We start from the raw sequence: 17,835 nt of genomic DNA, 5'->3' as shown, positions 1-17,835 counted from the left end.
TGAAGGGAAAAAAATGAGAGAGCATACCAACATAGCATGTGGCGTCCAAGGAAATGGGTTTACCCAACTCCATTTGACCAAATTCCATCAGATAAGTACACAGCTTTAGAATTGATAGCGCGCAAATGCATGTGAATTGTTAACTATTCATCAAAGCGATCGGGGAAAGAATGTTACATTTCCTATTGTTGACGAGCGCATCTCAAATTTCATTAAATGTATTAGCATGGAGCTTTAAGCCATATTCTGTCAAGTGCAGGGTATTTACTTTGGCCATTCTTTCTGACTTGCATAAAATTCTGACTTTCTCGAGTCCAGATTTGGGAAGTTTTACTGCACAATATTATTTGGATTTATGGAATAAGATGGTCTTCAGCTTGGGCTTGAACAGGGACAGGAAGTCAACAGTACAGATGGCTGGCGGAACGGGTTTCCAGACCAACTGTAAATATTAGGTAGACAGTTTGATAAATGTACAACTTATCTTGGCCACAGTGAAATATTTTTACATTTGGAGGTCCTTCAGTTTAAGATAATCTAAATTAATGAAACCATATTCTTAACCCCAAATGATCCAGAACTCTCACATTAATCACAGAATGGATCATAGCCGTACGATGGAGCAACCGGTGAGGGATATAAACACTTCTTGAAGAAGGGTTAATTTGTTCATCTTTTTTGCTCTCATCGTGAGACGATTGAATACCGCACCGATGCGAGAGCCATGTGTCTGCCATGCATGCACGCATCGATTATTTTAGGTGGGATTTGACCAGCTTCCGATTGCCATTGTCTGTCCGTTGATAGGGTGACGTCATTTTTGTTTGTTTGCCCCAGGGAGATGGCTGACAATCTCAACATGCCCCTGATTCCTGCCAACGCGTTTGAAGGCCTGAGCTCAGACACCCTCATACTGTGAGTGTTCCACCCAAACGCATCGGTTCATTGATTGAAATATTTGTCTTGTACATACATGCAGGATATTTTTGCGCGTTACATTATTTCAGGGCATTTACATTTGGTCATGATGACAGTGATGATGATGCACACTAACAATAAAACAATAATGAAGTGCCTATACATTTCAGCCATGTGAGACTGTACCATGGAATGGCATTCAATAGCAGTGACGTAATGACGATACCAAGGGGCGTATGAGCACACTTAATTGCTTGGTAGAGCATTCACATTTGTTCTCTTCACTGCCTTTGAGATTGGAATGTTGCACTTCGTAGGCAGACAACATTTTTGCGTGGCAAATGGATGCACGCTTGCGGAAGGCATTGCTCGGTAGGTGATCTGATAAACGAGAAGCAGCTGCAGAAGTCTTGATCACATGACCATGCAATTGAGAACTCTAGGTTTCCCTTGCCCTGTGAGTAAAACCAATCAATATCCAGCTGTAAATTAGGGAGCCCAAATGTACTCAATTTGCTTCTCAACATTTTCTAGTTATACGCATAGAAATCACCAAATATATATATTTTTTAAATTCAGTTTTGTTCAGGCATTTTGGAATATTATGACAATCACTGATTCGGTCACAATCATAAAGTTGTACATCAATGTCCAAGTGCATTGTGCACTTGGATACAATGATTGCAAATAATAATTTAGAGTCATTTGTCAATACACTTCTGGATGAAGAACCTGCACGCGCCATGTCATTCACGGCAGTTGTTTGACCGTACTTCACCAAACTGATCAGTGCGGGTTTGTGAAGGGGTGGCACCCAGGATTGGTTAAGACATTATTCGCCATTGATGTTGGAATGTCCAGATTTTTCCTGGCACGTTAAATTTACACATGCTGCATGTTGGGTCGCTCATAAGCTATTGTACGTACGCTGTACTTCTTTCGCACCGTATCTCGCCAATCGTGCTAAGCGGAGGGTTGCTGGCCGGTTTGTCAGAAGGGATGGCAATGGTTTCGGGGAGCCTTCATGCAGCAGTGGATTCATGATGGCCGATGACGATGATGATGAGAACGATGATGCCGTCTTGTTTGCTAACGTTGTTGTACAACAGGAGGCTGTACAACAACGGCATCAGAGAAGTGAAGAGTCACGCGTTCAATGGCAGCCGACTCCACCGAGTGTGAGTCGTCTCTGGCAGTGCATGTCATTCACGTTGTACCATTCCATTTCACACGCGTACATGCGCCGCGTGGTACATCTCACAAAAGTCTTCGCTCCCGCGTCTTGTCATTCTTCCCGCGCAGGGAGCTGTACAGAAATGAACACCTGCAGAAACTCGACAACAACGCTTTCGCCGGCGTGCTGAGAAGTCCGGACTACCTGTATGTTAAACAGGGCGCGCTCGAGAAACACACACACAGACACACTTGCCTGCCTCCGTGCTCTCTCACGTAAATAAAGACTGTCCCATAATGAATATACCAACGAGAACGTTGAATAGTTTATTGTTATTCGAGATACTGACATCAATTTAATGTGAATACATGTAATAGACATGAGTTTTAGTTATTTTGTTCATGGCCACTATTAGATATTCTCGAATTATTAATACATAGCTACATCGCTCATCGTTGACTACAGTCAATCAAATTAGGCGTTCAAACTCTGAGAAAACGTTTTCCAACACAGCTGTAGGGATGGATGGTGACACAGCAGAATAAACAATATGATACTCTTTGGTTCTATTGGGTAAAGTCACGTAGGTAAAAAATAAAATAACAAAAATCACGACGTTTCGGCCACAACACAAGCGGCCTTCATCAGGTGAAGGGACGAGACTGTCTGGAGGACAGTCTTTTACCCAATAGAACCAAAGAGTATGGATCCTTGCAGTCACGAAAGCTTTAAATCTAGAATTAAACAATACGATGTTTAATTTCTAACAAGGGACACTTGGTTTGCTAGTGTAAGACTTTCACTTAAAACAAAAAAAAACTAACAGATAAAAAAAAATCTAATGGTGGTAAGTCGGGTGAACGGGCAGACTTGTCATTATATCAGAAACTGGGGTTTTCTCCTAAAACAGCAAGAAAGTACCAACTAATATTGGTAACAATTTAAAACGTATGTCTAATGCATATATTGACATCAAATCCTGGTTGGAGTTTGACGAAGTCTCTTCGGGGTCAATAAACCTCTTTGTGGGGGAAGTGAGGTCATCCAATGGATATAATCTGCTCACACCATAGGAATAGAAATAATTTACACCACAGCAATCAGGGTGACAAACTGGTTGGTCTACACCAGAGACAGCTTCCTGTAGAGCAATCGGTTTCAAAGACAATGCCATATATTATCAGAGGATATTTTTTTGTTTGGATGTTCACCACAAGCACGTGTGGTTAATGCAGACAGGATTCCTTGAATAAGGATTCAGTTCGGTGTTATAACATCTTGACACCTATATTTTTGGTTCTTTCCGTAAAGTCACATAGAAGGGAAACAATAAAATAATAAAAATATAAAACAATAAAATTCTCACGACGTTTCGACTGCAACACAAGCAATCATCATCAGGTGTGAAAACCACAGCAAGAAAATTTGAAAAAAGTGGCGTTTTTTTAACGTTAGCACCACGGAGAGCGATTTGGCAGTTATTCAGATGGACGACTCCATCTATGTTTGGAAAAGAGGAGGGGGGAGACGAAAATAATGGATGCGGTTTGAAAGCCACCGTAAGCGTGAACAATCAATTAAAACCCGAAATGGTTTATAAAATCCTTCCAGTGATTGCTAAGCCAGAATCCATTTGCACCATAGAGCCCAATGCATATTCGACCAGGAACACATAGCCAGTGAACTCATGCACGTACACAAAGCTCTTAAGGCTAATGGTTACTCTGACTACACAATCCCCAAAGCTATCACTCCAACCATGAAGAAGGATCCTCTTGAGGAGTCTTTCAAAACCATCACTTTACCCTACATTGCGGGGATCACAAAAAAGATCTCCAAAATCTTGAATAAACACAAGATCCAGGTCCGATTCAACACATTACGTAAAATCCGTGATCTGGTTCCATCTGTAAAAGATGTGATTCTGGACATACAGTACCCTGGCGTCTACAAACTAAGTTGCCTCTGTGGTAGTAGTTACATTGGAGAAACCAAACGACATGTCTCGGACCGCATTCGTGAACACAAAGCAGACCTAAAACACGGTAGGACCAACACCTCGGCCGTGGCAGATCACTGTTATAATTCAGTAGGCTCACATGAGCCTACTGAATTATAATTATTCTCCAAGACAGAGGTTCTCTGCAAGCCATCTGGTTACCATGACAGATTCGTTCATGAGGCTATCCACATATACAAACAGAGACAATTTCAACCGAGAAGATGGATTCTGGCTTAGCAATCATTGGAAGGATTATATAAACCATTTCGGGTTTTAATTGATTGTTCACGCTTACGGTGGCTTTCAGACCGCATCCATTATTTTCGTATCCCTCCTCCTCTTTTCCGAACATTGATGGACTCGTCCATCTGAATAACTGCCAAATCGCTCTCCGTGGTGCTAATGTTAAAAGAACCGCCAATTTTTTTCAAATTTTCTTGCTGTGGTTTTCACACCTGATGATGATTGCTTGTGTTATAGTCGAAATGTCGTGAGAATTTGATTGTTTTATATATTTTTTATTTTATTGTTTCCCTTTTACGTGACTTTACCGAAATAACCAAGAATATGAATCTCTGCAGTCGCGAAAGCTTTAAATCAAAATCTTGACACCTGTTTCATTGGCAGAAAGGGTTGAAACCTATTGTTATATTTTAATACTTGCAAGAAAGCTCCCATATTGTTCTAACTTGTTTTCCCGCCCTCCACCGCTGCGTGGGACCTCCAGTGACGTGTCTTGGACCGCCATTGAGTCCCTGCCAAGCCAGGGCCTGGACAACCTGCGCATCCTGCGAGCCGAAGCGACCACGCGCCTCAAGCATCTGCCACCAACCTCGGTGCTCAAGGCCCTGCTCAACACGTCGCTCACCTACCCGAGCCACTGCTGCGCCTTCCGCGGCATGAAGCGGCAGTTGGGGTGAGACTTTTGCCCTTGGCTCCTTAGCAAGGCCGAGCGGTGGCTACAATTTTTTTCGACGCTTTGCTTTTTGTGGAGGCCTCCTCGGTTCGTCCTCCCAACGGCCGCCCTGGTCGACACTTGCGGGAATCTTGAACCCAACATGGATGCACTTGCCAACTGCGCCGCGGTGGACGTAAAATATATTCCGCCGATATTATTCGAGAAAGAGTAGTACCGGTCGGTGTCACAGTCTTAATTTGGTCAAGTTTCTAAATTGCTCTTAAATTACTTAGCAACTACTTAAATTCAATAAATGGATAAAACCTAAACATTACTATTGTCTCTTACTGTGAAACTACTGCAAGCTATACTCATCTGTGAAACAAATGGCCTTCATGATAGCCTTGCGCTGCTATAAGAATGATCAAAACTACGAATGGTTAAGAGTTGATTTTATTCACTCTGCATCGCATTATACTCTTTGGAACATTGAAACTTCAAATCCTGTTTTTCTCATGTTCGTATCATCATCATCAGCCATGATCTATCCACTGCTGGATGAAGGCCTTCCTCTAAGCCATCGCAATTCCCTCGCAGTTATGCGAAGCTATTTTTTCCTCGGTGGAAAGTCTCTCAGGCGAGTTCTGTTCTATTGCTATGACCTTGCTCGATTCAAGAAATGTGTTTTGCGCTTATCTTCTGTACAACTATTAGTGCTGTCTTTTTGCTGGCTTCGGAATTCCATCCAAAGCGTTCTTACAACCTTGCTCAATTCAAGAAAAGTGTCAACTCTTATCTATTACAAACTTTAACAGTGCTGTTTGTTTCTGGCCGCTTAACGTTTATAAGGCCTTTGGACCTACTGTGCTATGCAACAACAAACCAAAAGCCACAAAACTATTGAAGAGCTTTACAGCGCAATCATGAAAAAAATATTTGCAGCTGTACGACGATTACTCTAAGCACCTTCTCACTTAGAAGTAAATAAGAACAATCATAATTAAAGCACAACATTGCAGTGGGCCCTACTCCTTCATCCATCCTTTATCCTCCCCTCCTCCAGTACATAGCTTAGTTGCGTTGGGTCGGCTTTTTGCGATGGGAGATCCTTCAACTGGAACACGTGACTGGATGTATCGGGTCCGTGAGTTGTTCCATAAAAGTTTAAATAAAAATTAAAAAGCAATTGCAAACATTGCTTAATAAAATTAAATACAGGCTCGTTTAAATAAGAAAAAAATACACGCACAACATTGCTTTTGCGTGTGTTTTGCACTCTCTCCCCCTCAATCAAGAAGGTCGCTGGAGCTGCATTGCAACCAGACGACCCTGTACCGCTCGCGCATACGCAGGGCGGCGGCCCTGACACAGGGCAAGGCGCCTCCACTCGGCATCGACGTCAACGGCAGCAGCAGCGGCGAGGCGTGGAGCTCTGGGGAGGACGACCGGTCGGCGCAGAGCGGCCACTACTACTTGCCCTTCCTGGAGGAGCCCGAGGACACCAACGTCGGTTTCGGGGAGCAGATCCGCGTCACCAAGAGCAAGGGCTCAGCCACCTTCGAGCACTCCTACGGCGGTGACCCGTTTGAGTTCTGCATCCCCCGAGACATCACCTGCTTGCCCAAGCCCGACGCCTTCAACCCGTGCGAAGACATCATGGGCGACGAGTTCCTGCGGATGAGCATCTGGTTCGTCAGCCTCCTGGCGATCGTCGGCAACCTCTTCGTCCTCCTCATCATCCTGACGAGCCACTACAAGCCGACGGTGCCGCGCTTCCTCATGTGCAACCTGGCCTTCGCCGACCTCTGCATGGGCATCTACCTGCTCATCATTGCCGGGTTCGACCTGTACAGCCGCAGCGAGTTCTACAACCACGCCATCGACTGGCAGACGGGGCCCGGCTGCAACATCGCGGGCTTCGTGTCAGTGTTCGCCAGCGAGCTGTCGGTCTACACGCTCATGGTGATCACGGTGGAGCGCTGGCACGCCATCACCTTCGCCATGCGCCTCGACCGCAAGATCCGCTTCCGCCAGGCGCTCGGCGTCATGGCCGGCGGCTGGCTGTTCTCGGTGGTCCTGGCCGGCATGCCGCTCTATGGCGTGAGCAGCTACTCCAAGGTGAGCATCTGCCTGCCCATGGAGGTCGAGACGTTCGTGGCGCAGGCCTACGTGGTCACCGTGCTCGCGCTCAACGTCCTGGCGTTCGTGATCATCTGCGCCTGCTACGTGCACATTTACATCACCGTGCGTAACCCCAACTACATCTCGGGCAACCAGGACACCAAGATCGCCAAGCGCATGGCCATACTCATCTTCACGGACTTCATCTGCATGGCGCCCATCTCCTTCTTCGCCATCTCGGCGGCGTTCAAGCTGCCGCTCATCACGGTGTCGCACTCCAAGATCCTCGTCGTGGTGTTCTACCCGCTGAACTCGTGCGCGAATCCCTTCCTCTACGCCGTCTTCACCAAGACGTTCCGTCGCGACTTCTTCATCCTGCTGAGTCGCCTCGGGTTCTGCGAGGCGCGAGCGCAGCTCTACCGCGGGCAGACGGCGTTGAGCGTCCACCCGTCGGGCGTGCGCAACGGCAGCTGGACGTCGAGCCACCGTGGCAGCGGTGGGACAGTGTACACGCTCGTCGCCCTCAACGGCAGGGATGGCGCGGCCGGCAAGGGCGGCGGCGGCGGCGGCGGCGAGGTGCCCGGCGTCGTGTCGCCGTGCGCCGCGAATCCCGGCACGTGCGTGCGGTACGTCCTGTGAGCGGCCCGGAGCGCCATCTCTTCCCGTGGCTTTTTTGTGTGATTCTGCGACCCTCGGGGCAAGCTGAAGGTGTCCATGTACGAAGTGCTGTTCAAAAGTGAAAATATCTTTGAGCACAAAAAAAAAACTCTTACGCCTTCGCGACAGATGTGGAACTTGGATACGCGTTTCAAACTGGTGAAGCTTGCTTGTTTTTTTTTTTGCCAGGCCAAAATCAGTATGTTTGGAAAAACATTTTGGGACAATATATATCCTTTAGTTTCAAGTGTAATGGATGGGTGTGGGACATCAACCATATAGGGAACAACTTTTGGATACAGCGGCCATCCCCGTTTGGAGGGGGAGTCCCACTCATTACCCCGTCAATGTGACTGTTGGGCATCAGCCCCTCTGTGGCTCGTTGCCATGACAATTTCACGGTGCAGAAGAACCACCACTCGATAATTTCAACGGCACGCTGAGAATTTTCGTGAGATAAGTTCTCTGCAAAAGAAAACCCAGCCAAAGGAAATCTGCATCTTTTTTTTGTGCCCACGAGGTTCACTTTTTTTTAGTCCGTTGAGACGAATGTGACTTGAATTATTGCCGCTGCTGAAGAGCTTTACGGTTCCAAAATAAAATAGTTTTAAACATTATGAGAGTTATAAATGTACACAAATTTGGGTACGTATGTAAAAAAAAATGGAGAATTTTTTTTGGTATTTTTTAAGCAATCATCAGTGTTGTCAGTAACAGTTTTGCAGAATTTGACTCGCCAGGGCATGTCATCGCTGTGCATAAAATATGCATCATCTTGATCATTTTTTGAGTGTATTAAGAGGACAGAGGTGAACGGTGATCCTGGGAACTCACATCACTGACAATCGATTCCCCCTTCATCAAAGGGGCATTGGTTCCACTGTCAGTGTAGAGAGAGATTGGGTACCCGCACGTTTACCCACCAGGTGTGATCCACAAATCGAGTTGTGCTAAGCGCCCCGTTGTGTGCACGGCATGTAGACACGAGTCATGTCGATGAAGAAGGCTGATGAATGCCCTCCACAGGCCTATCCTCGAAAGAGCTCGGAAGGAGCGGATGTTTCAGGAGACCGAGACACACTTTGTTTTTAGTGACCCGACCATTTATCTTAATTTTGGTGCTGGAGGCCGGGGGGGGGGGGAAGGGGGCTTCCTACACACGTCGTCCATAATCCAAACAGAAAATGTGTACAAATGTAATTGCAGTTTACGGTCCTTTTTGGTGATTTTTTTTATTGTAATCGCGAACGTATTCATATTCTGTAATTAATTTGAAACTGTCGGGTGTTGTAACGTTATATATCTATTTGCAATTGTACGTACACTTTTTTTTTTAAATCTCTGCGGTGCCTGTGTTATTCGACTCGATGCCATTTGTTGTCTCGTCACAGTTACTTTAAGTTGCGTATTTTTCTATCGCGTGCAGGAAAAAAACACAAGTGGCCGCGTCATTCAGCAAGCTGCTCAAGCCGCAGCAAAATAATGCAAATGTATGGTCAAAAAAGCAAGTCCGTTGCGCTAGTTTTCGCTTGCTCTCCGATTTGTTACCAGCTTGTACCGCGTATTTTAATTCATCTCTTGAATTAGAATCTCCAGCACGTGGAGTGGAACATCCGGCAAAATGCGAACGGCACGCGGTACGACCCCCAAAAAACGCATAGAAGAGCTTCCACAGCAGTACAGCCACCAAGCTCTACGCGTGGAGTTTTTTTTTATTGTTAGAATTCCAAACAGCAAATGTTTGCACTGGGATCTATGAGCCTCTTTGAAAGCCTCTGAACTTCAACATTTTTTGTTTCTGATTTAAAGCAAACGAAAATTGTAAGTGTTAATTGCTCAAAGACGAACGTGTGACCTCAATCATAAAGGTAACCAATACTATGCTTGCTTGCTAGGGATGGCCATTTATAGGCCCTATGCGACGTGAAAAGCCAAGGTAGTTGGAGCTTGTAATACATTCTTGCGAAACCCCTGCCCCCCCACACACATTTGTACGTGTGCAATAGAAGTTATTGAAGGCAGGCCACACTCAAAATTATGAAATAAAAAGGTGGATGAGAAGCAGGTTGGAGTACGTTTAGGAATGCTGAAGTGGATAATGAGAGCCACATAGCAATACGCTTCAAGGAGTATTTGTTTAATCAGTGTGCACCACCTGCGTATGGATTCAAAACACAGTGATGAATGATAAAAAAATACGAAAGAGTGTGCAAAGGAGCATGGAGAGATGCATGCCTGGAATACATTGAGAGACAGAAAGAGGAACACGTGGATGAGAGAACTTATGAAGGTGAATTCCATCATCCAAATTGTAGAAAAAGAAAGTCAGTGGGCTCGGGCCGGACGCGTCACGGATACAAGAGACACAAACGATGGTCAAGAATAAGAATGGAGTGGCATCCAAGGATTGTGGAATACATCTGAGAGAACATTCACGAAGGAGACGGAGTGATGAGATCAGTTCACGTGCAGCTGCTGGGTGGATCCTTGCATTCGAAGGATCGTGAGGGGTGATCGCAGTTGTGAATAAATCTTTGCTTTTGATTTAAAGCTTTCGTGACTGCAGGGATTCATATTCTTGGTTCTTTCAGTAAAGTCACCACGTAGAAGAGAAACAATAAAATTATTGTATTGTTTTATATTTTTATTATTGTATTGTTTCCCTTCTACGTGACTTTACCGAAAGAACCAAGAATATAGATCTTTGCTTGTTCCAACCGTAAGAACGAAACATTTCGTAGCGTCCACACATTTCGCGAAATGTGCACATCGCCGTTGCGATCGCGAACTTGAAAGGCGCGGAGCAAAAGGCGCTTCGGTTCGTCGCTTGCCAGCCCTCAACAAAGTGCAGCACCCTCAATTGACTCCTGAAGGGAGAAGAAGTTTGAATTATTTGTGTGTGGAGTGGGAGAGTTCTCGATGATGGGAGCAGCCACGGAGAAGATGATGATGATGATGATGGAGAGAGCACGAGGGCAATGTACCGAAGTAAGGTGTTTATTTTATTTCAGCACACATACTATTTCTGTTTTAGTGCATTTGAAATAAAGATTTTTTTTTACTATAAAAAAGATGTTCAAATATTCACCTTTCAATATGGGGGTGGCTAGTCAGCGCCACACCCGGCTGCCTTTGTCTCCCGAAGTGGCTATGTTTACACATCACACCAGGTAGGGGGCCATCCATTTAGTACGTACGCATGGAGGGGGGGTTAACCAAAATGCGTTCGCTTGCGTATTGGGGGGTCTACTGACAATGCACGCATAGGAAACGGGGGGGGGGGGAGTGTGAAGCCAGGATCAAGAATGTGTAACCTAACTTCATTTGAAGCTTTCGAGGCCGCAGGGATCCATACTCTTTGATTCTTTCGGTAAAGTCCATGTAGGTAGAAATAAAATAAGATAAATCACGACGTTTCGAACGCAACACAAGCGTCCGTCTTCAGGTGAAAATCGCGACCTGTGTTGCGTTCGAAACGTCGTGATTTATTTTATTTATACCTACGTGACTTTACCGATAGAACCAAAGAATACGTCACCTGTTCGACTGGGTTCAGTCGGCGTTTGAACCTAGCGGACACTAGACAAACTTGTTAATGGTACGCAACTTAATTCTTTAATGCAGCCGGCGGTGGACCATCTGTTTGCTTGAAACACGTTAATATTATTAATCCTTGATCGTTTCTGCGTGGATTAAATATCGGCCGTTCTATAGGATTCGTGGGCGGGGGGGGGGGAGGTTCGTCAAGCGTACGTACGCAGGTGGTGGGGGGGGGGGGGTAAAAAGTACGCGTGCGTACAGGTAGGGGTCAAGTTTTGACAGATACGTACGTACTAAATGGATGTGCCCCTAATCATTTGAGGCTGAGTCGACTTAGGGGAGGCCCGAGACCGGTTCAGATAATCGTCACTGGTGTTGGCCTTGAGCAGCGTCGCACACTCACCGCTGCCAACACAAATCAGCAGTGTGGATGTAAACCGTAAATGCTATATTAATGTTCCCTTTGATTTCCCGTGTTTGTGTTTTGGAGTGTGTTTGTGTCTTTGTTTTCATAAAGATATGTGACTGGGTTTGCCTCTTAACTTTTTATGTCTCAGTGTCAAATATGATACAAAAAACACAGTCGCAACAGCAGCAGCAGCAGCAACAACAACACGGTCATCGTCATGATCAGCTGCTACATCATCCGAATATTCACCATCATCATCATCGCCACCACCATCATCCGCAAGCGCAGTGATCCCTGCTGTGATGAGACTCAGGGCACACCCGTGGAGAAAAGCGCCTTGGACTCTCGGCGCTCATGGGTGAATTCTCATGCGCACATTACAATGGTGGTGTCGAGTCACCCCGCCGGGTACTCGTCGTGTGTGACCGAGATGTTTGCCGTGAGCGCGAGACAAATAGTTGGGGGGGGGAGGGGGGTGTGCCATCTTCTAAGCGTGGTGTGTGTGTTCCTGTGCGACAAAGATCTGTAAGAACGTTCTCGACACCGGGCGCAAGTTTGGTGTACGTGTAATCTTCTGGGAGCATCTAATAAGCCGTCTAATAAGTCGTCTAATAATCCGTCTAATAAACCGGGTGGCATCCAATGAACCGAGTGGCATTTAATAAGCCGGGTGGATGTAGCTCACAATCAAAAGAAGGCACATTGCATATGCAGTAGTTGTACAATATTCATGTCTGTGTGTGGTGTTTGTACATTGGGCATATGCAGAATAGTATTGTTGATTTGATGTGACCTACATAGACATCTCTACACAATGCCACCTCCAATGGATTGTGATTGCCTGTTACATAGTCCTCACATTTCCGATTAATCTTACAATACCTGCCTTTCACGCGTGCAAATTACAGGTTTACTGCAGATGCGTGCATTTACACAGGGCGATCTATTTAAAAATACGCCACCAATTTCCAATGACCTTACTTCTCAAGTAGTTGATTGAATGCTGTGGAAACAATGCAGGGTGCATGGGGAGTAGTTGAAAGGATTTAATTACTTTATTTTGATTAGAGGCAGACATGGGGAGGCTTGAACATTTTTAATGTATGTATGTATGTATTCTCTATAATTATCTACGTTATTATTTGTGGGGTGTATATAGATTACCCCGTATACACAATGCGGGCTTCATGTCTTTGTTACTTCGGGGGTAAGTGTTTTGTTCTTTGTTGGATTTATGAAAAAGATGACAAAACAACAACAACGGTTAGTATTGTTGGATCTTTCGGTAAAGTCACGTAGAAGGGAAATAATAATAATAGTCACGAAAGCTTTAAATCGAAACAACGGTTAGGTTTGTTTTTTTGTCCTGCTACATTCAGTACACAGTAACACGTGAAAGATATATTTCCCTTTTGCCAGAGTTGAATATTTGTTTATTAATATAGGGAGAGTGGTTCGTGAGAGTTTGTATGACTGCATCATTTTCTACAGCGTTGGATTTTTTTGAGTATGAAAATGATAGGTATAATGGTATTTAAAATTAATTCGTCTTCATCAAAATTTGATGAACATGTGGTCAATAGTAGCGAATATTTTCCTAAACCCTACTCGCTCTTATGATTTGTCTGGCCGATACATGTTTTGCTATTCTATTCCCAATTATCTCTATGACCAATTATATGCGTTGTTAAGCCTGCATTACATATACATTTTTTTGACATGGAACAAGTAACAGAGTAAATATTAAAAGGGCAGTCAGCGAAGGTGACACATTTTCACCAACGTTATTCACAGGGACAGTGAGATATAGTTTCCAAAATATAGGATTTTTTCCATTGCATAAGCAATGGGGAAAACGTGAACCATGTCAGACTTTCTAACCACACACTCATTATAACGTCCAGTGGGAATTAATTACTTACCAGCACGGTGGGCTACGCATGGCGCGAAATAAGTTCAACGTCCATACATACATACGAACAAGGCTAAAATTATGTAAAAGTTCGCTTAACAATTGGAGATATGTCACAGGGCCACAACTAGAAAAGTCAGCAGAATCAGTGTACCTATAGGGCAGGTATTGAAGGCAGATTGGAATCAACATGACGAAGTAAAGGGGCAGACAAAGAGCAGGCTGGAAAAGATTTTGGAGAGCTGAACTTGATCGTGAAATGTAACATGTAAATATGTTTAGAGATTATATTTTCGTGAAATAAATGCATATATTACCTGAAATGACATGTAGATCAGAAACAATAACAATGAAAATGCATCGTTGAAATGTATACGTAAATATATAATAATAAAAAATGCATAAAGCACCCGTAAACAATCGTTCTCAGGGCGCTACGCATGGAAAGGTGTAAATAGTTAAACATCAACCAAGGAAAGAAGAGTTTAAAACGTAGGGAAAATAAAAGCAAAAACAAACCTGTGTTATGGAAGGAAAGATTTGAGAAAGACGTTTGAAAATAACGAGAGAGAGAAAAAAAGCCATTTTAGCAGATTCGTTTTCAGTCGAGGTTTGATTGTGTGTAAAGTGTCTCAGAAGTCCCCTGACCGTGACGAGGCAACGAGTTCCACAGTTAAGGTGCCGCAATTGCAAAGCTGCCGTCAGTTCAGTTTCATAGTTTCATTTATTTTGGTGTAGCCCTGTGAGCCATTCGGCTCTTGAATCGGGTGCAACCACAACAAACAGAAAAACAAAAACACGAACAAGAAAACATTTTAAAGTGACTATGTGACTGTGCAAACAGAAAATCCATGAAAAAAAACCCAGCAAAATATTCCTGAAAAAAGCACCGTGCACCAACGCTGTGTGCAAAAAAATCCCAGTGGGATGCAAGTCAAACAACAACAACAACCACAAGAAAAGTAGATTAAGGCCATCAGCCTAACTCCGTACTACAACACAAACATGTCCAAACCAAAAAACTTTTAAAAATCACCAAAAAATAAAGCCATAATTGCAACGTAACAGTGATCATAGGGACTGTGACCGAAGTTTTACAATAAACTACATAAATAACATGTAACACCAAATCCTAGAGCCATAGCTGGCTGCATGAGTTACTCCACAACAACAGGAGCATCAGTCGGAGTATCACATTTTTCAATGCACCTTTAAGATCAGCACGCTAAATCAAAATACAGATAATACTTTGCAGCGTCATCCGGAGCGAAACATTTTATTTTATTTTACGCCAATGCATAGCAGTGGCAGCTAGGGGTGTACAACTCCTCTAATCTTAGCAGCGTTCATTGAAGCGCTGTCGTCCCGACAGTTCTGTTCCTTCACCTGAAGAAGGCTACTTGTGTTGTGGCCGAAACGTCGTGAAAATTTTATTTTATTATGTTTAATTTTTATTATTTTATTTCCATTCCACGTGACTTTACCGAAAGAACCAAGAATATCCTCTAGAGCAGTTTTGAGAGAATATCTCATAGGTAGCGATTCAAGTTGCAGTTTATTGGCAATAGCATTCCAGACCCTGGGGGCATCAATAGCAAAGGCCCTTCCTCCAGATTTTGTACGGCAATAGGGAATGTGAAGCTGGTGAATGAGCGAAGACCTGAGGTCAAATTTGTTCTTTGAAACAGATAGGAGATCCAGCAGGTAGTCTGCGGATTTTTTTGTAAGTACATCGTGAATAAATAAGATCTGGTGCACAAGCTGTCGAACATTAAGAGATGTCACGTTTGACCCAATATAGAGATCACAATGGTGAGTCCTATATGGGCAGTTCAATGTAAATCTTAAGGCCGAGTGATAGATGGAATCAAGCTTCTTCAGTACAGTACTTGGGGCTGATTTATACACGATATCACAGTAGTCAAGTAGAGGCAGTACGGTAGCTTTTATCAATTCCAAACGGAACAAGTGTGAAGTCTGGAGACCGTGGGACAGCGAGCAACGCACAATCTGAGGACCTTAATCTCCTCGATGGAATATATGGCTGAAGGAGGTCATGGATGTAGGGAAGGAGCAAGTCAATTTAAGGCCTTGAATACCAACAAGAGAATCTTAAAATCCATACGGTTACGGAGAGGTAGCCAGTGAAGATCTTTTTGTACACCAGCATTTGGCTGCGCGTTGTCTTCTGGGAGTGCATCCTATGAGCAGTATTGGTTCAATACCAGCAGACTCTCGACCGGTTTTGATATTTCGTGCAGAGGCAGGCTTGCTTGAATAATCCTGAATAATGATGATGAACTTCTCGACGTTTAGAGGCAAGGGCCATTTCACCAAGATATGGGGTCTGCTTGGAGTTACGACTATTCACAGAAATACATGCCACAATCGTTTGCTTGTAAAAGCCTTTTAAGGCATTTCTGGAAGTAGAGAAAAAGCTGAAATTGAAAATTAAAAGGAATTGCAAGGTTTGTTTTATTCATTTATTCATCGCATGATTAACAATGCACACTGAAAATATAACGAACCCAGTTTAAAACATTTTTTTATATATACAAACAAATCAGAATTGGTGCTTGTTAATATAATACAGTTTGATTCTCGATTATCCATGGGCAGAATATCCAGGCCATGGATTAATTGCCCCTCCTCACTTCTTGAGGGTCTGTTGACTCAGTGCCCACGTGACCGCAAACTTGTTGGTAAGTAAACCGATTCCTTTCAGAAACGATGAAAAGCAGATCACGTCTTTACCCGCCACAAACCATACATGTTTATAGCCTACTTTAAATATGGTTTGCATTATTAGTGGGTTTTATTTATTTATGCGGGCCACAACTCCTCCCCGTTACTCCGGATAATCAAAAGTTGACTCTATATGTCCTTTAGTCTATGGTCAGCATAGGGCTATGCGGTACCGTATACATTCAGCAAAGTATAATGCCTTCCTAAGAACCCATAAGTGCCTGGCGAAGTGCTTTCCATTGACCCTAAGATAAGTCTCTGGTACCTAAGCCGAGTTACATGTGTGTGTGATACGCCGTCAAAGGGGAGGGTGACTGCTTCAATTCAATCGCAGCCAATGAGGTCCTCATGTGGCTATGCCCAGCTGCTTATAATCAGGTTGGCTTCACAGGTATGCAGAGTTCCATTGCTAAGCAGGCTCTCCGAACTGTATCAGTTCCTGTACTTAGTATGGAGGCGAAATCCTATGCAACTCCAGTACGAATGTGTTTACCCACTCACGGTTTACATGTTGACATTTTCAGGTGACGCATTTTGGCCCTCTGTTTATTGCAAAATAATTGCAGCTTACACGGCGTTCATAGCGACTGTGTTGGTGATGGGATTGCTAAGTTTGGAGGGATCATCAACCATAATCCGTCCACTGCTAGATGAAGGCTTCCTCAAACCATCGCCATCTCTCACAGTCTTGCAATGTAACAATCCTTCAGCACGTACAAAGGAGGTGAGTTCATCCGTCCATCTCCTTGGTGGATGTTTTTTTAAGCCGCGTTCATGTCATTTGGCGGCCACTCTTTCGCAGTCTCAACCATCGACCATCGTCCATTCGAGTGGTGGGTCCTGCCCAAGTCGACTCACGTGTCTTTTTGTTCAGTCACTGTCGTGTCCCAAGTTTGTCTATGTTCTATAATCCGTTTGCTCCTGTTTCTGTCTCATTATAACTCAAAGTATGCAACACTGCATGCTTCTTTGAGCACCTTTGAACCTTTCTTCCATTTAAAATGTTCATTTAATATTCTCCAGCTGGTGACTTGAATCACGTGAAAGAATCTGTGCGCTTTAATTCACATATAACGGGTTCACAGCACTATTCAGCTACTTACAGGCGCTACCATTCAGCAGTGTTAAAACAACAACAAAAAGTATTAGAACGAATCAAGACTGAATAGCAACATTTCATCAAAGCATCACGCGATTTAGAAAATGTCGTTGGTTCCAAATCATGAAGCAACACACAAAAATTGCGTGCTTCTCGGCCCGATAAACGGGGTAGGTAATGCGAGATTATAAAACAAATAGGTGAGAGGACTTTGGATCAAGACCTGCTTCACTGGAGTAGGCGTGGAGTCTAAAACGTCTGGATGTGCCATAAGGCCACAGCAAGCATGGTCAATGTTTTTTTTTTTCCCCAAAAGGAAAATAGATTGTGGAACTGAAATTAACAAATTACATCAGTCTT

The 17,835-nt window shown here is 44.0% G+C and overlaps 1 protein-coding gene across 1 annotated transcript in view; it reads left to right on the top strand.

Annotated features, from left to right (window-relative positions):
* The window catches only part of LOC103091775 (follicle-stimulating hormone receptor), a 57,976-nt gene extending 48,145 nt beyond the window's left edge, over positions 1-9,831 (top strand). Inside the window, exons 6-10 of the mRNA XM_032955886.2 lie at positions 838-915; positions 2,028-2,096; positions 2,221-2,298; positions 4,822-5,010; positions 6,288-9,831. Of these exons, the coding sequence (XP_032811777.2) occupies positions 838-915; positions 2,028-2,096; positions 2,221-2,298; positions 4,822-5,010; positions 6,288-7,752 (1,879 nt within the window). The 3' untranslated portion in view covers positions 7,753-9,831. The remainder of the gene's footprint in view (positions 1-837; positions 916-2,027; positions 2,097-2,220; positions 2,299-4,821; positions 5,011-6,287) is intronic.
* Positions 9,832-17,835: the final 8,004 nt, after the last annotated feature.

Source organism: Petromyzon marinus, chromosome 17, assembly GCF_048934315.1.
Source record: "Petromyzon marinus isolate PM22_M1 ecotype Great Lakes invasive population chromosome 17, UKy_Petmar_22M1.pri1.0, whole genome shotgun sequence".
Classification (NCBI taxonomy): domain Eukaryota; kingdom Metazoa; phylum Chordata; class Hyperoartia; order Petromyzontiformes; family Petromyzontidae; genus Petromyzon; species Petromyzon marinus.
Note: the sequence above shows the minus strand (reverse complement) of the source record. Positions and strands in the feature narration are given on the sequence as shown.